Below are 22161 nucleotides of genomic sequence, written 5' to 3' on the forward strand. Positions count from 1 at the left end.
CGTAATTTACTTTCGAAATAAGTAATTTAACTTTTTTAATGTAAAATGTAATTGCGGAAATTGTAATTTTCAAACGTTTCAAACCGAGCAGAAATCCTAAAAAGAGAGTTGAACTTCGCGCAATTCCGAACGACTTCCGGTTCCTGACTGGTCACGAATCACGATGCGCAGAAAATTCTTTAGGATCATGTATAAACGGTATATAAATATAAACGTCGAAAAAGTGCTCCCGAAAAATGGATTATTATTAAATTATCACAAAAATATAAAATAAAATAAAAGAAGTAATCAAAACAAACTTAAAAGTTACCCGCGATCGCGAAACACTATCAGCATTGCCAATAAAAAATAAAAGTTTCATAAGTTTGCCACACTGGCGTGGTCGGCACCTGTCAAACTTTTGTCGTCTGCTATCAAGAGCAGAAGTGCTTCCGTAATTTGAGTATAATTTAAGTTTGTTTCAAAATTATTATTAAGTTATTTGATTTATCTTCGAAAACTAATAACTCTAACTAACGTCCTCGAGTTTAAATTAATCATTTTTTTATTATTTTCCCCTAAAAAAAAACGATGTTTAAATTTTTCGTCTTCCACCCAGTTTTTGTGTTTCTATTATTAATTATCATTTGTCAAGTGTTTGGCAATAAAAAATCGAAAATAACCGACGAGGAATTATTTGCCACTCAATTACCACCATGTGCTGCTTGCAAGGCACTCATAAAGTCTTTCAATTCCGTAAGTCTTTAGCTATTGCTTTTGAAATTTACTTTTGTTTATGTATCAAAATTACACACGTGTAAACAAATCACGTATCTTCCAATCAAACGCTGCCACGATTGTTATCTATATTCTCAACAATACGAATTTGTTTCTAAAAACAATGTTTTTCAAAACCATACGAATAAAATTAAAGTTATTGTAATTAAACTTATTGTAATTACAATTATTCTTAAATATTAAAATATGTAATAGAAGGTTAAAAAATATTTTCTTTCAGGGAATGACTGCGACGAAACGAGGTAAATACGAAGGAGGCGACAGTGCCTGGGAAGAGGATAAATTAGGCTCCTATTCACGCAGTGAATTGCGTTTCACGGAAATTCAGGAACTATTGTGTAAGGACGTGAAACAGGGTAAAAATCAGTGTCACTTTCTAGCGGACGAGTATGAGAATATTTTACAAGATTGGTGGTTCAAGGAACAGGACAATGAACCAGATATTTACGCTTTTGTTTGTATCAAAAAATTACAACACTGCTGTCCAGAGAAGCATTTTGGCAAAAATTGCGATGCATGTCCTGGATATCCGGACAAAGTTTGTTACAATAATGGCAAATGTAAAGGTTCGGGGACGAGAAAAGGAAATGGCCACTGTGTCTGTGAGAAAGGATACGCAGGCAACGATTGTTCCGAATGTGACACGGGATTTTATCAAACTTACAAGGATGAGACAAAACTTTTATGCACCGCCTGTCATTTGTCATGTGACGGACCTTGCAAGGGTCCTGGACCAAGGAATTGCGATAGTTGCTCAAAAGGATGGCTATATGTGAAGGATAAAGGTTGCTTTGATATTGATGAGTGTATTATGAGCGAAAGACCCTGTGGGTCTAATCAATTCTGTGTTAATGAGGAGGGATATTATAAATGTTTAGGTTTGTTTTTTTATTACCTTTTACTGTTTTTTTTTTCTGAAAAATCGATTTTGGAATTTTTATTTCTTCTCCTAAAAATTAAGTTTGGAATTTCTTTTTCTAAAAATTGAGTTTTGTAATTTCTTTTCCTAAAAATTATGTTTTGTAATTTCTTCTCGTAAAAAATTAAGTTCTCAAATTTTGTTTCATAAAAATTCAATTTCGAATTTAGTTTTGTAAAAATTAACAAATTTTCTAATTTCGTTTCGTAAAGATTAATATATTTTCGAATTTCGTTTCTTAGAAATTTATATTTCCTAATTCCGTTTCGTAGAAATTAACATGTTTTCCAATTATTATTTTCAGAATGCGACAAAGTATGCAATGGATGCATAGGCGATGGACCCGACATGTGCACCAAGTGTGCGATTGGTTATCACAAAAAGGACAATATCTGCATAAGTAAGGCCTCTAATTTTGCTACACAAATTTCAGGAGAGACAAATAGAAACTAAATTATATTATTTCAAAAATCGAAAGTAAAAACTAAATTATAAAATATTAATTAAAATTTCTTTTCCAGATTCAGATACTCTAGGACGAAAGAAAGCAGAAAATGTCACTCGATACGTGACATATTTCGGCCTCGTTGTAGCGACTTCAATTATTTTCAAAAGAAATACATATGCCGCGGGTTTGATTGGAGTACTCGTCGCTGTGTATATTTCAGTCTCGGAGTACATGGTCGCAAATACAAATATTCAGGACTCAATTGCAAATCTAGACATTTTGAGTCCTATCACGTAATAATTAGTTTTCAATTAGGAGTATTTGCGTACTTATAAAATTGTCCTTGAAACAAAAAAAAACTGTTTTGTTTACGGAACATTCTCAGGATCATTGAAAATCATGTATGTAGTTCAATTTATCATTAATTTTAAGAAAAAACTTAGTGCAAATTGTTCATAATTTCTAATTGTTAATTAAGACTACATAACTAAAGTAGATATTAGTTTAAATTCAGAAAAATAAAACTTTTCAATTTCTGATAGAAATTCGATAATTACTGTTTATTGAAATTTTTTACTTTTCTCAATTTGAATGAATTTTATTGATAGTTTTCGTCGTCAAGTTACCGTAATTTTATGTGTGTATATATGTGTATATTTTTTCAATATCTTTATACTTGTCAGTACTGAAGTATTTTCAGTACCCAATTTTTAAGTATTTTAAAGTTTTAATTTTTCAATTCCTGTTGAAATTCAGTGATTTATTTGTGACCTTCCAGGAAGAAAGAGAAATTGGTTCTGTCAAAAACAAAGTCCCTTTCTCCGTGGAATTTTTTTCTTCTGTGTGAATCAATTTTTTGTATAATCAAAATTTAATTTCGATTTTTTATCAAATTTTTCCAATTTTTCTATATTTTATAATTTATACAAACTGAGTGAGTTTTTAGACGATTTTCACGAAAATGTTGCCTGTAAATTATTACAAGAGTTGTGAGAAAAGTTGTGAACATTTGTAAACGAATAAGTGAAATTATCTCGAAATAAGTGAATTTTTTCTATTAGATTCGAGATATATCTATGTTTACAAAATTGTGTCTGCAATATTTACCAAAAAAAAAAAAAATAATTTTTCAAGTCCACGTGTAAGTGTATTACGTAACACGATATTACGGCCGTTACCTGCCAAGATAATTTTTAAATTTCCGAGGTTCCTAATAATAAAAACAAAATTCGGATGAAATTATTTCACTTGTTTGCGTATTTTTTTTCCCCCAATGAAATAAAAATTGATTATAACAGAGAGAAATTATTATAATATTAAATATAGTGAAAATAATTATAGAAGAAAATTTCTGTGACGTATGTTCGGAACCCTTTGATTAGAATCATGATTTAGATATCAATTCTTTTGACCTTATCACTTCTTTGCTTTTATTTCTTTTTTTTATTTTTACCAGAAAAGTTGAATTCAGCAATTTTCAACTATTAGTTATTTTTCTTATCTTCAAGACTATCTGATCAAATACAATATTATTGTAGTTAAAAATGAATTAAAATCGTTACAAATATAAAATCTGAGAGAGATTAATAGTTAGTGTGATAATAATATTATTCTTGAAAAAAAGGAATTTTACACGTGTAAAACACGTGCTGTGCATAATAATCATATCAGAGTCGATTATTATATTTGAAGAATATAATCAATGATCTATTGCAGTTGCTCAAAAAGAAATAACGGAAATTGTATTTGAAATGTCAATTTCCCTTTTCAACGATTTCTCTGCGCTTTATATTTCAGTCTTGCAAAATATGCCGAGTGCATCGCAAACCTTTAGCTGCGTTAATATTATCTCTTTTCTGGTGTGTGTATCTCTCTTTTCATTTGCGGAAATAAACAATGTCATCTTTCATATCGCGACTCACGTCTCGTTTCAGAAAAAATATTCATCAATTCACAACAAAGGATATTGAACCAGTTGCATGCGTTCGAAGTCTAAGTTCCGAGAGGTAAATAAATGCAAATACGACCCAGACTAATAAATGCACTTCATACCTTTTGTAAATTCTAATTAGGGAGATTCGAGTTATTTATCAAAGTTCAATTTTATACATTTCATTTTTTTATATGACTCAAATGACTCAAATTTTCTGAAATTTAAGGTTATATTTTCCGTTTTCATTATCTCTGTGAACGAAAACAATTATAATTGTACAGAATTTTCGAAAAATGTTTTAATTTCTTTAATTGCAATTAATCATTTGATTACATACTTTTTTCCTTGAGCTAATTCTTTTTTGATAGCGTGTTATTATATTAGAAAAATTTCAATGTTAAAATAAACGCTAGCGTAAAATAAATCCTTATTGACAGAGTAGGGACAAAATTATTATGGCTCATTAGGAATAATTACTTCTGCAATTATTCAGGTGTATAGAATTTGAGGATGAACGTTTCTTACAATTTTCTATATAGTCTCGTCAAATATTTTATGACCCGAGATTTATTTTTACATTCTATAGAATTTCCTTCCTTTCTGTTTTATTACACCTATAATCCAGAGGCTAATAGTGGAAAATTTTCTTGGCTTCGACAATTTTTCCGGACACTGTATTTTTAACTTACGTTTTTAATTGTAAAATCAAAATGTAATGTTTTTTTCATACCTTAATAGTCCTCGGAAAGATTTACTCGATATACTGTGAGAAACATTGTTAGCATGATTTTCAATTTTTATCGATTGATAAAATTATTATTTTTTTTTACTTTGTTAAAAGAATTACGAATAATGACAATAATGAGTAATGAGTAATATAAAAATATAATCTATTGCGTCATTCTCTCAGCCTCGCGACCTCGAATCGAGTGACCTTGAATCAAACTTACAAGATCATGGTCCGCATAGAATATTATTCATTGTTAATTTTACTAATTAAATCCATTTAAAAGCAGAAGATTAGATGAAAAGTGACATTTCTATGTCTCTTTTTTTCGGAGATTGGTAACACTGGTTTTTATTGCAAAAACAAAAAATTTGTAGACAACTTCAAATCGTTTTTTTGACGCTATGACGACGGTTAATTTTGACATCGCGTGATGTAATCGACAGCGAAATTTTTCTGTTTCTTGGTATTTTGAAAGTATTTCCTATCCGAGAAGTCTAATTTCAATAAAAGGAGTTATTTACAATGCATTTATAAATAGGAAAATATGATATTTATAGCGAAAATGTCAAAAGGGTAGAAAGTATTACAAATCATTCGGCTAATTCTAACCTGAAATTAATGCACTATTTTGAGGAAAAATATTTACTTTCTTTGATGATGATAAATTATTTGAATAAATAGCATGTAGCAGCAAAAGTAAATAAGCCGAAAATATGTAAAACTAATGAGGTAATAATTTAATTATTTTAATGACAAAGTGAATTTGAAAATATTTTTTTTTATTATTTTCCTCAATTTCCTTAGAATTGAATTTTTATTTCTTTTTAGAATTTGTTTTGTTTATACTAAAATAAAAGACAATTATAATAAATTTTTCTAAATTTTTTATGTTCAGTTTTTTTAACGAAGAAAAGAGAAATTGAGGAAATGTGCGCATTTGTTTTGAAACTGAAACGGTGTGTTTATCTTAATCAATCAAGAAGATCTTGGCTTGCATCGCTCGCATAAATGGATAAAATTGGAATTTTGTCATGAAATTTTTAAAAATGCGCTTGCGCTCAGCTGATTCATTCCCTTCTCTATTTTTCACCCTACCACGAGCAACTCAGCTGGTTTCCTACCCTACCTCTTCAGAGTATATCAGCAATTGTCGACTTACAGTCGCACTTGCGTTTTCAGAGTTCCCGTTCCCGGCATCAGGTTAATTGACAGTGACCGTCAAGAACCGGGATTATCACCTTCAACCATGTCGAGCCTGGAACGAGATCAATTAGGATTACGTGGTCCAGGAGATTCAACAACATCGAGTCTCATCAGGGGAATTGATCACATCAAAAATCCACAACTAAACAAGGTAATATTTTTCTTTCTTTTTTAATTTAATTCTACATTTAACAGGAAAACAATTTTCGTTCTAGTGAATATTTGCATTGATATTTGTACGATTTAACATTTAATTCTCGATCCTATTTTCCATGAACTTTGGAGAAACTTCCTTTGCAGGAATTATTTTTTCCTCAAACTTATTCTTGAAACTAAATTTAAAATTTTCTTTATTTTTTTAAATTAATTTCTGTAAATATTTTACTGTAATATTTATTTTAAAATTCTGTAAATATTTTTTGTGTTTCTTTCTCACAAAAATAGTTTTCGTAAAATTAACAAAAGTGCCGAAGAAATTGAAAAATCGAAGGGAAATGAGGAAAGTAATAAATTCACACATTCAATGCGATTGAAAATTGCACTCAATTCTATTCCAAGTAGTGATTTGTTGAATAAATCATGTTTTTTTTGTATTATAAATTATTCATAATTAGTATTGTTTGAATATGCTAAATTTCAATTTTAAAAGAAGGAAAATTTTTAAGAAAAAGAAACAGTAATTTTGAAAGAGTTTTTCTTTTAAAAAAATTATTTTTCTTTATTTCTTATTTTCTTTTCAAACTCTCGAGATATCTTTGTTTAATTAAAACTTTCCTTCTGTTACCTCGTCTAATATAATTTACTTTAATGTAATATCTGTGTTGAAATTAATTTTGAAACGAGCAGTGTTTGAATTTAATTCTCCCATAGGAAAGTTAAACAATGAAACAAATAGAACTTTATATCTTTGACCTAATTTTCCCACAGAAACTCTCCATAATCATTTCAAAGAATTTTTACAATTTCTATTAATTACTTTTGATTTCGATTTAATTGCAAGTCACGCAGTTTTGTCATTTTAATTAAATTCTATTAGATATTTTAGGAAAAAGAGGGAATAATTTCTTCAAGGTTATCCATTGCTTTCAGACACAAGCGAAATTATAATTTTGATGATAAACTTAAAAGCTCGCTCATAAGTTTTAATTTTCGTTTTAAATTAACAGAATAATGAAAAAAAAATAAAATAAAACATAAATGAAAAATTATTAAATATCTTTAGACAAAATCTTAATTTTTCATTTAAATTTTAAACAAAATAAAACAAAATCAAAAAGATAAATAAATGCAATAAAAAAAATGGTAAATAAAATATTATTAACTATTATTAAAAATATTATAAAATATTATAAAAATATTATTAAAAATTATTAACTATTTTCAGACAAAAATGATAATTTTTTTTTGCTTAGAGTAAAATACTTTCCAGTAAAAAGTAATTTTTGTTTTGAATTATAAACAAAAGGAATTAATAATTAAATATCGAAAAGAATAAATAAAATATCTCAAATACTTTTAGACAAAAATGTTAAAATATTTTTTTTCTTTGCTTAGAGAGGTTTGAGATGAAAAGAAATGCAGGTCCAGATTCTTAAACTCCATTCTATAGAGAGGCATAGGCCAAATTATTATAAGGTTCCTGTAGGGAACACGTGATTTGGGCTCTGTGGAAATTTCCACTGGAAAGGAAGTTGGCGTCTTCAAAATATCGTGTGAATCTCGGCACATTATTTCCTCTTGAATTGAGACCAATGAACTCGAGATTTAATATCTAGCATTAGGTCAGGTGATTTAACCGTTCCCTTAATTTAATTCATGATGCAACTGAACTCTGATTTTGAATTGAGTTCATTGAAACAGAAATAAGGGGAAATTTTCTCTACAGTTCAATTTCAAATTCTCTTTCGAATTTTCTTCTTCGAATTTTCTTGTATTTTTATTATTTCAAACAATTTATCTTTCTTGAAATAATTTCGAATATTGAATATAAGAAGAAAATATAAAAATATTGATAGAAAAATATTGGAATTTACTGAAATTAATTCATTATATTAATCGATTGGTAAATTCCTCTTTTTTTCGACATAATTATATTTTTATTCATGATTTATTTTTGGTATTATTTTCATTTTCAAGATATTAGTATTATTATTATAATCTAGTATTATTATAAAAAATCTGTTGATGAATTCGAAATAATTTTCACTAAAATTTAGTCTAAAAAATATCGGTTGATGAATTTCAAATAATTTTCTCTGCTCTCTATAAATTTGAATTAGTAAAAATGTTTGCTAATTTCAATTAGTGACTGGTTTTTTGCTTTTGATTTGGTAAATTTTACTAATAAATAGTAATTTCTACTATTTTGTTTTCGAATTAGTAAATTTTACGAATAAATAGTAATTTTTACTATTTTGTTTTTTAATTAGTAAATTTTACGAATAAATTTCTACTATTTTGTTTTTAAATTAGCAAATTAAAAATAAAATTTTCTAATTCGAAAGCAAAAATTCAGTCACTAATTCAAATAAAAAAGCAACTAATTCAAATTTACAGAATGGATCAAAAAAATCTGTTGGTGCATTTAAAATAATTTTCACTGCAATTGCAAATATTTAAAATAACAGGAAGTGGCATTTTCTAAACTTGGTGTAATAAAATAAGGATGCGGTAATGCAAGCGTCATATTTGCATTTATTTTATTACGCATCACTCTTTTTTCTAAAAAAAAAAATATCTGATACATTTTCTGTATCGTTTTTAATTTAAACTTTCCATTTTGTTAAAATATTCCGATTTAAATTTTTTAATCATTTCTTTTTAATTCTTTCTCTTTCTTTTAACTAAATAGAAAAATTTAATGTCTTTGAATTTTAATTAAAAAGAAAAATTTAATTTCAATTTTAATAAAAATTTTTTAATTCTTTTCAATATTTAAAATTTTTTAAACTTCTTTTAAATTTTCTGATGTCATTAAATTGCAATTGAGGAAAATAAATTATATCTAAAGTACACGATTGAAAGATTTTGAATCTAAAATGATTAATGTGAGTATAAAGTCTGCTCTACATAGTATATACTCGAGAGTAATTTATTGCATCGCGATCTTATAGTGTTACATAACTAAAGATCCATTCAAGGTCACTGTTTGTTGACAATGATTATAAAACCAGTTATCTTGAGTCATTTACCTCATGCGATAAAATTCGCGCTGACTGAAAATTTGTCACTTTTTCTCTTTCCGTTAATTCGTCAATTTTATTTTCATGAAAAATTTTTTTCTCCTTTCGATTTTTTTTCTTTTTGTTCTCTTCTTTTCTTATTTTACCATTATTAATACAGAATAATAAAAAATGCCATTTCCTGGTTTTTAAATATTTGCAATTGCAGTGAAAATTATTTCAAATGGATAGATTTTTATTATTTTTTTTCTATTTGAACTTTTTTAGTTTAGTTTTTATTCTAGTTTTTATTTTAGTTTGTATTTTTCTATGCCTTTTTTCATACATTTGCCTTTGGACTTTGAAACAATACTATTTCAACTTTAATCAGTTCATTATATTAAAATGCATTCATCATAGTTTCATGATAATAGTTATCAGTCCGTTCAGCTGGAATTAATATTGCTGTAATCAATTTTTATTTCATTATTACAAATCATCAACAGATGTTTTTATGGTATTTCTCTATTTTCCGTGGGGGGCTTTTTTTGTCATGACGTTTGATTTATTTTGTTTATAATTCACTCGACAGTTCCAAAGAATAAGAATTATAATTAGTAACATTTATAGATTGTAAAGGAAATTTATCAGGAAAATTGATTCGGAATTTAGAGTCGCAGGAGAAAATTTATGGAAAATTCTATTTTAATTTGAGAAAAGACTTTGAAAATTCAGATAAATTGGAAGAGGAGAATATAAAAAATTCAGATAAATTGGAAGTAAAGAATAAGAAAATTCAGATTTAAAAGTAGAGAGTAAAGAAGAAAATTGAGAGAAAGAGAATTTTATTTGAACGATGTCTTCTTTAATAAAGTCCCCCCCTGCTCAACTTGTTTGGAAGGATTGAGGTTGATCGTTTGTGAAAAAAATATTTGATTAAGACACCTGCATATCGTGCTAGTTTGAACTGCAACGCCCCAAATAGTGAAGAAAATCGTTGAGTAAGAATATTGATCCTTGGTCTAGGGAAAACCCTCTTAAGAGCCCCACGGCAACGGTTCTAACAACGACCATTCGTTCATTTCTGTTTGATATGGGGTGCAGGTATAAAAGAACAAGAAACTTGGCAATTTCTTGACCATGGAAAAAAATTGGTGGTCCTTGGTGCCAAATGAAGATCGAATTCCTTCTATTCCAGAGGCACTTCTCGCTCTCGATGGACGGGTATTTCACAAACATTTTTCATTCACTCTATACATTCACTTTCAATTTTTATTTCATTCGCAAAATATTCTTACCTTTTTCTTTTATTTTCACTGCTGCAAAAAATTTTCTTTTTTTTTTATCTCTAATCATAAGTCTTGAAAAAGAAAAATTATGCACTTTTTTCCTTACGTGTTTTAAAGTAGAACATTTTTTTTCTTTACATTAAAGTTGAAAAATGAAAACAGTTTCGTCGATTGCGTTTATAGCATAAAAGTCTAGACATTTTTTTTATCGTTTCATCATTTGAATTATTTCGCATTTCATTGGAATTTGGTTTCCGTCTGGTGGAGATAAGGAAAAAATTGCAATTAGTTTCGGCAAAATTTGTCATTTTCCACTTCTTGAAATCTCGAATGTAGATTTTTTCAATTCATTAAATTAATCAGTTTTGATTCATTAATTTCCTTAACTTTAAAATTAAATACCATTTTAAGTGGAATTTATTATTTAATGAATATTTATTATTTATTTCTTTATTTGTTTATTTATTTCTTTATTTGTTTATTTATTCATTTATTATAATGAATAAAAATTATTTTTTTTTAGTTCTGAATATAATTTTTTAACTCTTCTTTTCATTACGGTTCAGCAAAGTTATGGAAACGAATGAATTAACAATGAAAGAATCATAGGTCATGATTCTTTATTTCCATAAGAAATAAAAATAATTGCAATGTGTCGTTCACATTCTTTGAAAAAACAATACTTGAGGAAAAAGTAATTTAAAAATAAAATCGATAGGAGGTATGGAGAGGTCATTTTAATAGCATAATTTATTGATAGTTCAGACTGTTATAAATATTTCGAAAATACCCGTTTCCTAGTTATTAAAAAAAATATTTATTTCCCTCAGCGAATGACTTTTATAATCAATAATTATTATTTTCCTTCATTTTTGCAGTTAATTACTGGTGTAAAAAAATTATTGCAGAATATTTTCAGGTATTTTTTGAAAGTCTGCAAAACTCCCTGCTTATTATACGAATTTCCATCAGATTTCATCAGTCAAATTTTCTCGTTAACTTTCGTTTCATATTACATCATTTTCTCTTCCTTGACCGTTATAATAATTCATGTTATCTGTACTTTTGTAATTTTTATTTTGTAATCTTTTGTAATTTTTTATTTTTTTTTTTTGGAATCTTTGGTTTGTTATATTTTCTTATTAAATTTACAATTTTGTTTCAGATATTATTCACTCTCGACAAATGATCAAATGTAATTTAATTACATGAGAAAATAAAAAATCGTAGCCGTGCCAGTGACACAGTCCCCGAGGCATCAAATAAAGGCCAATTAATCATGAACCTTGAGCGAAATCAAAAAAAGATTCCTTTACTGGACGATGAGAAAAACTTATCTTCTTTATTGAACAATTCTCTTCTCACTATATTGTAATTAGAATAGAATTTTTCATGGAGATTCTTTGAAAAAAAAGTTGAATTATTTCAATTACATTTTAATCGATGAATGTGAATGATTAAAGTTTATCCGATTGAAATTAAATTGCTTCGGGCAAAACTAAGATCCATTAGGTGAAGTTTAATTATTCAGTTTACCAAAGATAGATTATTCAGTTGGCCAGTGATGGAACGATTAAGAATACCTCAATCAAAATTAAAGTAAATAATAATCGGACTAGTAATTACTGGATAATAAATATCAAATTACTTACAAATAATAAATATTTAATTTAACTTGAAGTGGTCGTCAAAAGTCATCAAAAATTATTTAATTTATTATTTAGCTATTATTAGTTTAATTGTAATTTTATTTATTTTCGATTGAGACGTATAATTATTTGAGACCGTTATTTGAATTCAGATTCGTTAGTTGATAAAATAGCGCTTACAAGTAAAAAAAAAAGTGCTTAATAATTAATAATAAAAAAAAATTGCGTGACGATTGTATCCGCGACCTTGAAATTTCATCTAGAGTGCTAATGGTCACGTAGCATTTTTTTTCTCTTTTTCAAGTTTCTGTGAAACCATAAATTTATTCACCTTGTCTCTGCCAGTGTAAATCAGGCCAGGAGCCAGCTGATCACTTTTCCTGTTCGTTCACTTCACCGTGATAATGTTACAATTTTTTAGTCAATCTATCGATCGTCAGGAAACGCACACTCTATAGAATATAATTATACGATTGTCTAGGTCACGGTCTATTTCCTATACACATGTTCGCAGTTTATTTTTGATATTTATCTATATACCATAAGAAATGCAATATATTTTATTTATTTTATTATTTAATAATTTCTCTTCTTTATGCTTTTAGGGAATGGCTTTCTCGATCGAGGAGAGGCAGACCCTTGGAATCCATGGACTTCTTCCAGCAGCCGTTAAAACTCAGGATGAACAATTGAAACTTTGTAAATTGAATCTTGATCGTTATCCAGACGATCTTTCTAAATATATTTATCTTTCAAGTCTAATGGTGAGCATTCGTATATTTAAAATTATTATTATTATTATTATTATTATTATTATTATTATTATTATTATTAAATATTATTATTAAATAACTAATTATTATAATAATTATAATAATTAATTATTATCATTAAATAAATTTACCATTCAGGGTGATCGTTGAACCGTAAAATAAACAGCAAATTTTTTTGGATCAGGAAAAACTAGGAATTCAATATTGACCACAATTTTATAGAATTCTTTTTTTTTTGAGAATTTTCCTCAAAGACCGGAAAATCATGGAAATTTTTTTATTAGGGAAAATGTTTTCAATTTTATAATAAATGCACTGAAAATCATTGAATTTTTGCAAAGATTTTGCAAATTAAAGATTTAAAAATAATTGAATTCCTTCGAAGAATTTTTTAAGTATAAAAATAATGTAATTGTTGCGGAAAATTGTACTATTATTAAAAATAATTGACTTCTTTCGAAGAATTTATTAAAGTTTTAGAAAATAGTTGAATTATTTTGAAAAATTAAAAAAATAATTGAATCCTTACCTGAAATATTGTTAAAATTGTTTTGAAAATAATTGAATTATTGCGAAGAATTTTACTAGTTTTTAAAAAAATAATTCAATTCTTTCAAAGAATTTATTAAAAGTTCATAAAATAATTGAATTCTTTTTGAAAAATTTTATTTTTAAAATAACAATTAAATCCTTTCGTGAAATTTTATTCAAATTGTGTTGAAAATAATTGAAAGAATTTTACTATATTATTTATAAAAAATAATTGAATTCTTGCAAATAATTTTATTAAAATTTATGAAAATAATGAAAAAAAATAATAATTAATGAGTAAATTAAGTATAATAATTAAATTTTTTAAATCAAGTTTCGCGACTTTTGGTAAATTATTAAATTAAAATTTAAGTATTTTACGATTGAAAATTAAAAAAATTTCCTTTACTTTCTTTTACGTTAAATATTCTAAATAGTTAATTTGAATCGAATTTTCTTTACTCACGTATTTTGTAGATTTTTAGTTTATACAACTTTTGTTGGGTGATGGATTGAAAAATTGATGAGCGTTTGTAGGGAAAAAAGTGCTTAATCATTACAGAAAGAGAACGTAAATTTGTTTTCCAATAACTTCAATATTTACGGACTTAATATTTTAATTTCTTTTTTCATTTTTATATTATGAAATATTTGTAATATTTTCTATTTTCGTTTAAAATTTTTTATTTTCTTTTTTAATATTAGAAATTTAATTAATTAAATTAATTATTATCACCATTATTATAATAAAATGTTATAAATGTTAATAATATTGATAATGATAAAGTAATCGATTTTTTAAATATAATTAATAAAAATGTAATTACTTTTTTATAGAATTATTTACTTTTTTAATTTTCTAAATTAATAAATAATAATAAATAAAAAATGTTTAAATTCATTATAATTTGATTTCCAAAAATAATTAATAATAGTAATTAAAAAAGGAATCTATGATACTAATTAGAAAATTTGTTACAGGATCGAAATGAGAAGCTATTTTACCGTTTATTAGGCGAAGATGTGGAGAAAATGATGCCTTTAGTTTACACGCCAACCGTTGGACTTGCTTGTCAAAAATTTGGTTTAATTTATCGTCGACCTAAAGGACTATTTATCAGTATCCACGACAAGGGACACGTGTACGATGTGTTGAAAAATTGGCCAGAACACGACGTCAGGGCGGTTGTTGTTACCGATGGCGAACGAATTCTCGGCCTTGGCGATTTGGGCGCCCATGGAATGGGAATTCCCATTGGGAAATTATCGCTTTACACTGCTTTAGCTGGAATTAAACCTCATCAATGTTTACCTGTCACGTTAGATGTGGGAACAAATACTCAGGTAGAATTAATAAATATTTATTCATAATAATAAATATTAATTCATAATAATAAATATTTATTATTGTCTATTAAATATTATTTTGATGGAAATTAATATTTTGTTTTTTTACTTCAGTCATTACTCGATGATGAACTTTACATCGGTCACAGACACAAGCGTATTACTGGTGAAGAGTATGACGAATTTATTGACGAATTCATGAAAGCAGTTGTGAAGCGTTACGGTCAAAATACATTAATTCAATTCGAAGACTTTGGAAATTCAAATGCCTTTAGATTATTAATCAAATATCGTGATCACTATTGTACTTTTAACGACGATATTCAAGGAACTGCTGCCGTCGCTGTGGCCGGACTTATCGCGTCTCTAAGAATAACCGGGACGAAATTGTCGGAAAATACAATTGTCTTTCAAGGCGCAGGAGAGGTAAAGAATTGTCAAAAAAAAAATAATAATTACAAATGCAAATAAGTCCTCATGATTTCCTGGGACAAAATAAATAAATTCTAATTCTAATTCTAATTCTAATATAATAATAAAGAATAAAGTTGTAATGAAAAAATTTCAGGCCGCCTTGGGAATTGCCAGTCTTTGTGTAATGGCGATGAAGGGCGAAGGAGTGAGCGAAGATGAAGCGAAGAATAAAATCTGGATGGTGGATTCGAAAGGTCTTATTGTAAAAGATCGTCCGAGTGGAGGTCTCACTGTACATAAATTGAAATTTGCCCGTGACAATGAACCAATCTCAACTCTGGCTGAAGTTGTGAATGTTGCAAAGCCAACCGTTTTGATTGGCGCCGCAGCAATTGGCGGTGCATTTACCGAAGAAATTCTAAAAACAATGGGGAACAATAATGATAGACCTGTTATTTTCGCTCTCAGCAATCCCACCAGTAAAGCAGAGTGTACTGCCGAGGATGCCTACAAACACACTCAGGTTTGTTCACAATTTTACAGTATTTTCATAAAATTTCGCAAAAGAATTCAATTTAAAACACAGACGTTCAATTATTGTCAAAAATTTTAATAGAATTCTTTGTAAAATTTAATTATTTTTAAAAACTTTTCGCAATTCAATGATTTTCAATATTTATACTATTTTCATAAAATTCCCAAACAGAATTCAATTATTTAAAAAATTTTTTTGTAAAAATCTTCGTAAGAATTCAATTCTTTTCATGAATAATAAAAATGAATTGAATTTCTCAGGAATTCAATTATTTAAATTAGATTTTGTATAAAATTAGTCGAAAGAAATCAATTATTAAAAATTTTTTATAAAATTCTTTGCTAGAATTAAATTATTTTTATAAATATTTAAATTCTATCGTTAAGTAAAAACTTGATTGTAAATTGAACTATTAAATTTCAGGGAAGATGTATTTTCGCCAGTGGCTCTCCTTTCCCACCAGTAGAATACAATGGCAAAACGTATCACCCCGGACAGGGAAACAACAGTTACATTTTCCCTGGAATAGCTCTTGCTGTAATTTGCGCCGGTATGAAGACAATTCCTGAGGAAACTTTCTTGAATTCTGCATGTAGTCTCGCAGAATTAGTTACAGACAAAGATCTGGAAAGTGGCAATGTCTATCCTCCTCTAGACGATATTAAAAAATGCTCTCTTAGAATTGCGGTTAATTTGATGGAATACGCGTATCGAAAATGTAAGTCACTAAAATTATATTATCTAATATTTAATTCCTTATTAGTATTTATAAATAATTTTTTTTTTATTTACTCTGAACTTGCTTTTTAGTTTCGAGAATTCAAAATCGAAAAAAATGATAATAAATATAAACAAATAAAATAATAATAGTAATTAATAGAGTAGGTAAAGATTTTCTAATAATAATAAATAATTGCAGCTTTAGCATCTGTACATCCTGAACCAAAAGATTACGAAGAATTTATCAAGGCACAATTGTATGACACCAGTTACACATCATCGATACCTGCAATTTATCCTTGGCCGAAATTTTAAACAAAGATATTTATCTCATTTATTATGTTACTTGATGTAACATTTTGTGATTGAAAGCCTGACTATTATGACGACTGAATTTCGATGGTGTTTTTTTGGTATCGTATTTCCTGTTGAGCAGGCAGTTACGAGTCGGTATTTGCGATGAATATTTATTTACAAAGAAAAAAAAGAATTTTTATTGTCAATGTTTCAGATAAAAGAAAGACTCGTTCTTTTAACTAGTTAATTTTTACACACAATTATAAACTTTAAGTCATTTTTTAAAAAAGGTCTGTTTAATACTTCAAAACAACTGTTTAGATTTTACAATATTGTAATGAGAACTTCAATTTTATATAGGTTGCAATAAATAAACAATAATTACTGTTATTATTTAACATTAAATCTCTTTATTTCATTTCTCCTTGTGAACAATTTTCTTTCCATTCCATTCATAAAACGATTTTATATAAATAAAAAAATATATGAATCTTTTAGTTTAAAAGTATTTTGTTTATACAAAATTTTGTTATGCTAAAAGACATTACTTATTGGAACGATTTCTCTAAGCACAGACGGAAAGAAGTATACCTCCTTTCAAAATATCGTTTTCAAAAAAGTCGACGATGAACATACTAACAATTTACATGAATACATTCACTCCAGGATTATTGAGTTTGATTTATTGTTGAATGAAAGTTTCCTTTCAAAAAAATCGATGATGAACATACAGACAATTTACATGAATATATTCACTCCAGGATTATTGAGTTTGATTTATTGTTGAATAAAAGGAGTTTATGATTCATTCTCTTAATTTGAGTGAATTTAGGAATGCATGATTTTATGATATCAAAAAATGAAAATAAACGGATTCGCCTTATACGACGTAACACTCTCAATTCTGAAAGCAATAGAAAATATGTTCAAAATTCCATTGGGATAAGTTCGAAAAAACACACGAAAAACTCTTTAAATAAATGAATTTTTCAATGTGAATTTATGAAATTTTCTGTAAATATTTAAAATAATTACAGAATAAATGAATAGTGAAGGTGCCAGATAATTTGGCATTTGATTCTTGTAAAGAATCAAGATGAAAACAATTAGTTATGAAAGTAAATTAATTAAAGTGAAAATATAATCATGATATAAATTGAAAAAAGATTTCTTATTATTCGGATAACTTCATTTTTTGTCAATAAAAGTTTTGCACTTCAATTTCGACCGAAACTCTCGATTGAAATGACAAATAAAGCAAAAAACGACATCATGTCGTAAATTAGATGTTTGTGTACTTTTCTCGAATTCTGGATGCCAACCAGAAAACATGTAAAGAGTACTATTAACCAACCTCTGAAAGGATTCTCCAGGACTAGTAGAATGACGTAGGAAATACTTCTCGCAGCTTTGGAGGAAGAATATTTCATCGAGTTGTTAGTGATAGAGCCTTCTGCAACAAATTCAGTAATTTTTTTTTTTTACAAAACATTCATAATATATAAAACATATTTCTAAGAATCATATTCTTTTTAAATAATTGAATTCTCGTGAAAAATTTTATTATTTAGAAAAATAATTGAATTTCTGAGAATTTCATTATTTATGAAAATAATTTAATTTTTGCGAAGAATTTTATTTAATTTAGGAAAGTAATTTAAATTCTTGTGAAGAATTTTTATTAAAATTTTTATAATTGAATTCTTGAGAAGGATTTTATTATTTATGTGAAAATAATTCTATTCTTGCCTAAATTTTTTTTTAAATCTTCATAAATAATTGAATTTTCATATGAAAAATATGATTGCTTGTGAAAATAATTGAATTCTTGCGGTAGAATTTTATAAGATTTTAAATTAAATTTTTTCGAAAAATATTATTGAAAATTAAAAAAAATAAATTTCCATAACTTTCATAATAATTATTAAATTTACTTACTTGAAATATTCCCGATCAATTCATACTGGACTTTTTTATCTACCATCAATAATGGTTAGGATTTGTCAGCAATCACTAGTCATATCCTGACAAGTTCGAGCCTCACTTTGTTCGTCAGCAAGTGCTTCTATTATATCCAGCAACAAATCTCTATTTAATTGTTTCAATCTCGGCAGACGTGCAACCTTTTGTAAAAAAATACTTTTATTTAGAAGAAGTTCCGTCTTTCGTAAAATCAATTGCGAATTTTTTTGTATTTAAAAAATGAGAAGAATTTGGTTAATTAAGCATTGGAATTTTGAACGTACCTTGCTGAAATTGTGTACAATGAGATTTAGTGCATACTTCTTCATGTCCACGGCCTGCATTCTGTCAGCTGCTTCTAGAATTTGTATAACATTTTCAAACGTGACGTTCATTTCCAAATTCTGCTTACAAAACGCCTGCAGACGATTATTTGTGAAACCGTAAAAAACCGGAGCCGTGAAGAGATAGAGCGAGTCTTCAGGTGGCATTGCAACGTCCGCGTAGTAAATGTACCTCAGCAGAGAGTCGAAAGATTCAGGCGATGGAATCATTTCTCCAATTTGAATCTAGATAAACAAAATCGTTAGTTTCGAAAAATACATTTCTAGTGAAAAAGAATTCTAGGTTTTATTTTTTACTCACGTTAACTGTGTTATTTTCAGGCATAAATGATCGGAACATGCCTTCGAAGTAGCCGCACCTCGCAGCGAGTACTGCTTTATGAGCTGGAATTGGTACACCGTCCAAGATCAGGGTAATATCACAAAATTCACGTCCCACGGTTTTTAGAAATGCCTCCATGTCTTGCTCTAGTGTTGTGCCTGTTCCCAATTCATAGTTTTTCGTAAAAGTTCTCGCTTGTGGCATTTGTCGACGTCTGATTATCTCAACCATCAGGGGTTTATCCAATGTCTCGAATTCCTGGCTCATTACTATTTGATTGTAATTGCTCTCCTTTACCACGAAACTGAGACAGAATTCTTTAATAAAGTAGAGCTTCAAATGGGCCGCATTGTGTAGTGCTTCCAAAACATTGGCGTAACTTATAGTTGCTTCGAGATAATGGACGCAAAGTTGTTCCAAACGTTTCATATTGAATTGAACAGCGAGCCTGTAGACGTCCATCATGAGCAATACAATTCGATTACTCAATGGATCCTCTATGCGTTTAGTCGGATCGATACGATCCGTGTAGATGTAATTCAATACCATTTCGAAAGCCTCGGGCACTGCGTCCGTTAACTTCACCTAGAAATATAGAAAATTATTTTTAAACATAGAAATAAAATATTTGTCAAATTCAAAAAATCAAAATATTTCTGTCAAATCAAAAATATTTCTGATTAAGTACCTTTAGGAGAGAATCCTTCACGGCTACTTTGGTGTTCTCAATCGTATCCTCTTTTTCCTGACATTCTCGCGCCTGTCTAATTAGATTCCGAAGCGACTGTGATCTCGCCGCTACGATTGCAATATGTGCAGGAATTTTTGTTTCACATTCACCGACATTGAATTCAACATCGCAGAAGAGACGATTGTTCAATAACCTTCCGAAATCGTCATGTAAAGTGCACTTTGGATACGAAGAAAACTGAAATCGATAGGTTTCACCAGATCGAACGTTATTGTCGACTGTACCGCCGAAAATAAACATCGCCTCGCCAATCACAGCCGCTGCGTGAAACAATCGACCCGATGGTATCTGCAAACAAAAATATAATCAGAAAAATAAAAAATATTTTTCGGAAAGAAAAATATTTTTTAGTTTAGATACTTTTCAGTATCTTACTACTTGAAGTAACTTCTTTTCTAAATCTTACCTGACTGTCAGACGACGGTGACACAATACTCCACGTCTGTGTATCGAGATCATAGCAATGCAGATCGTTGGGTAAAGTCGAATCGGCAGTTCCTCCAAATACGTAAAGATGCCGATCAAAAGTTACCATCGTGTGACCGTAGCGACGTGCAGGTGGAGGTGGGGCACCTCTCAGGATATGCTCAGCGGAAATTCGTGTCCATCTTTTCTCTCGGAAATGAAACTGGAACAAACTGTTGGTAATTTTCGCGCCACTTTGACCGCTGAAGACGAACATCGATTCACGAGCAACTGCGACTGGAAAATTGCAACAAGTCGGTGGACAATCTCCCGACTGGACCACTTCCTCCCAAACTTTATGATCTCCGGGCTAAAAACAATTATCAAAATTTGTTTCCTTTCTTTTCGCTTAGGCAAATATTTACATATATTTCTATATATCTAAATATTTATATTATATTTTTAAACATCTATATTATTTTAAAATACTTACCAATAATGAAATTGTCCACATATCATTAAGGCGAGCATTTCCATCATAACCGGCAAATATCCACAACTTATTGTCGTAAACAGCAGCACCGTGAGCAGATCGTGCAACTGGAGTTCTATTTTTCAACAAAATATTAATTAACTTCTTTACAATTTGCAAAGAATTGTAATTACAAATTTATTGTACTTTTAAACAACCTTACTTTCCGATAAACTTCCACTCGGTCCACTGGCAAGTTTGAAATTTATATTCAAACAAATCATTTTTATTCGTGAGATTAGAATTCGAATGAATGTCGCCGGTGTAGCCTCCAAAAACGAACATGGACGAGTCGTGCACCACTGCAGAATGATGGTAACGCGGAGAGATCTCCTGTCCATTTGCGAGAGCTTTGACCCAAGATTTCTCTTTAACGTCAAAACGAAGCAAGTCATTTAGCATTCGTTTACCATCGTCACCGCCAAAAACATAAATCGCATCCTTATAAGCCACAACAGTATGCTTGCTACGCCTGAAAAAGCAATTTCATTTTAACCTCAAAAATACTTCATTTTAAATTATTTTTACCAAGTAGACAGTTTTTTGTTGATAAAAATAGAAGAAGGAAAATAAATAGTAAAATTACCTCGCCCCAACAAATTCGGCGCAATCCGGCATTCGCTCCCATGAATGAACAGTTGCAAATGGACCAAAGTCTAGCGTAAGGCATTCTGCCGTTACAACGTTATCCATACTGAATAAAATGTTCGTATTTTATAAAATTTCCATGATAACTTTATTGTACAATTCGATAAAACCGATTAAACAAAGAAAGCGTTGATTCATGGCGTCGTTTGGTAGGCAGTAGTTCTACACAGCCCCAAGACAGAAAGGAAAAGACGGAAAAGGGAACAGATCGGAAACGAAAACGAGGAACAAAGGTTTTTTTTGCACAGGCGCAATGACAAATGATTTGATTTGTTGAAAAACGGCGGGAAAAGTGTTATAAAATTTAAAAATACGCATTTCGACCAATGACAGGACGCGAAAAACCGGAACCGGATATTACGATATTGTAAAATAATTATTCTCTGTACTGAAATTAGGAAAATTAGTAATTGATTAATAAACAATTTCTTACTTTTAGAAAAGAATAGAAATTTCAATAAAGTTTTACCT

General features: G+C 28.6%; 3 protein-coding genes across 4 annotated transcripts; 2 read left to right on the plus strand and 1 right to left on the minus strand.

The window, feature by feature from the left end:
• The first annotated feature begins 34 nt into the window (after positions 1 to 34).
• LOC122499268 (cysteine-rich with EGF-like domain protein 2) lies at positions 35 to 3386 on the plus strand. Its single transcript, XM_043607516.1, has 4 exons — positions 35 to 735; positions 998 to 1655; positions 2001 to 2096; positions 2218 to 3386. The coding sequence occupies exons 1-4, from the start codon at positions 571 to 573 to the stop codon at positions 2439 to 2441; spliced, it is 1143 nt and encodes a 380-aa protein (XP_043463451.1). The 5' UTR covers positions 35 to 570; the 3' UTR covers positions 2442 to 3386.
• A 563-nt stretch (positions 3387 to 3949) lies between these two features.
• Positions 3950 to 17131, plus strand: LOC122499265 (NADP-dependent malic enzyme). 2 transcript variants are annotated; one of them, XM_043607507.1, is made up of 8 exons: positions 3950 to 4150; positions 5987 to 6161; positions 12715 to 12873; positions 14395 to 14757; positions 14875 to 15186; positions 15329 to 15697; positions 16133 to 16427; positions 16629 to 17131. In XM_043607507.1, exons 1-8 carry the CDS (start codon positions 4041 to 4043, stop codon positions 16742 to 16744), a joined length of 1899 nt encoding a protein of 632 aa, XP_043463442.1. In that variant the 5' UTR covers positions 3950 to 4040; the 3' UTR covers positions 16745 to 17131. The 2 variants fall into 2 exon arrangements, with proteins under 2 accessions (XP_043463442.1, XP_043463443.1); XM_043607508.1 differs by lacking the exon at positions 3950 to 4150 and adding an exon at positions 5377 to 5536.
• Positions 17108 to 22085, minus strand: LOC122499264 (leucine-zipper-like transcriptional regulator 1). The gene is made up of 9 exons (XM_043607506.1): positions 21629 to 22085; positions 21206 to 21514; positions 21004 to 21118; positions 20512 to 20880; positions 20043 to 20393; positions 19334 to 19939; positions 18973 to 19257; positions 18665 to 18849; positions 17108 to 18179 (listed from the first exon to the last, which is right to left on the minus strand). Exons 1-8 carry the CDS (start codon positions 21733 to 21735, stop codon positions 18730 to 18732), a joined length of 2262 nt encoding a protein of 753 aa, XP_043463441.1. The 5' UTR covers positions 21736 to 22085; the 3' UTR covers positions 17108 to 18179; positions 18665 to 18729.
• Positions 22086 to 22161: the final 76 nt, after the last annotated feature.

The sequence above is a fragment of the Leptopilina heterotoma genome, unplaced genomic scaffold (genome assembly GCF_015476425.1).
Source record: "Leptopilina heterotoma isolate Lh14 unplaced genomic scaffold, ASM1547642v1 Lhet_166, whole genome shotgun sequence".
In the NCBI taxonomy this organism is placed as follows: Eukaryota; Metazoa; Arthropoda; class Insecta; order Hymenoptera; family Figitidae; genus Leptopilina; species Leptopilina heterotoma.

Bases quoted from the DNA above. Each gene is read 5' to 3' on its own strand.
- LOC122499268 (XM_043607516.1), top strand. From the start codon at position 571: ATGTTTAAATTTTTCGTCTTCCACCCAGTTTTTGTGTTTCTATTATTA. The intron at 736-997 runs GTAAGTCTTTAG...ATTTTCTTTCAG, and splicing joins TCATAAAGTCTTTCAATTCC to GGAATGACTGCGACGAAACG. The intron at 1,656-2,000 runs GTTTGTTTTTTT...TATTATTTTCAG, and splicing joins GGGATATTATAAATGTTTAG to AATGCGACAAAGTATGCAAT.
- LOC122499265 (XM_043607507.1), top strand. From the start codon at position 4,041: ATGTCATCTTTCATATCGCGACTCACGTCTCGTTTCAGAAAAAATATT. The intron at 15,698-16,132 runs GTTTGTTCACAA...ATTAAATTTCAG, and splicing joins ATGCCTACAAACACACTCAG to GGAAGATGTATTTTCGCCAG. The intron at 16,428-16,628 runs GTAAGTCACTAA...AAATAATTGCAG, and splicing joins GGAATACGCGTATCGAAAAT to CTTTAGCATCTGTACATCCT.
- LOC122499264 (XM_043607506.1), bottom strand. From the start codon at position 21,735: ATGGATAACGTTGTAACGGCAGAATGCCTTACGCTAGACTTTGGTCCA. The intron at 20,881-21,003 runs GTAAGTATTTTA...AATTGTTTTTAG, and splicing joins TGTGGACAATTTCATTATTG to CCCGGAGATCATAAAGTTTG. The intron at 18,850-18,972 runs GTACGTTCAAAA...TTTTTACAAAAG, and splicing joins TTGTACACAATTTCAGCAAG to GTTGCACGTCTGCCGAGATT.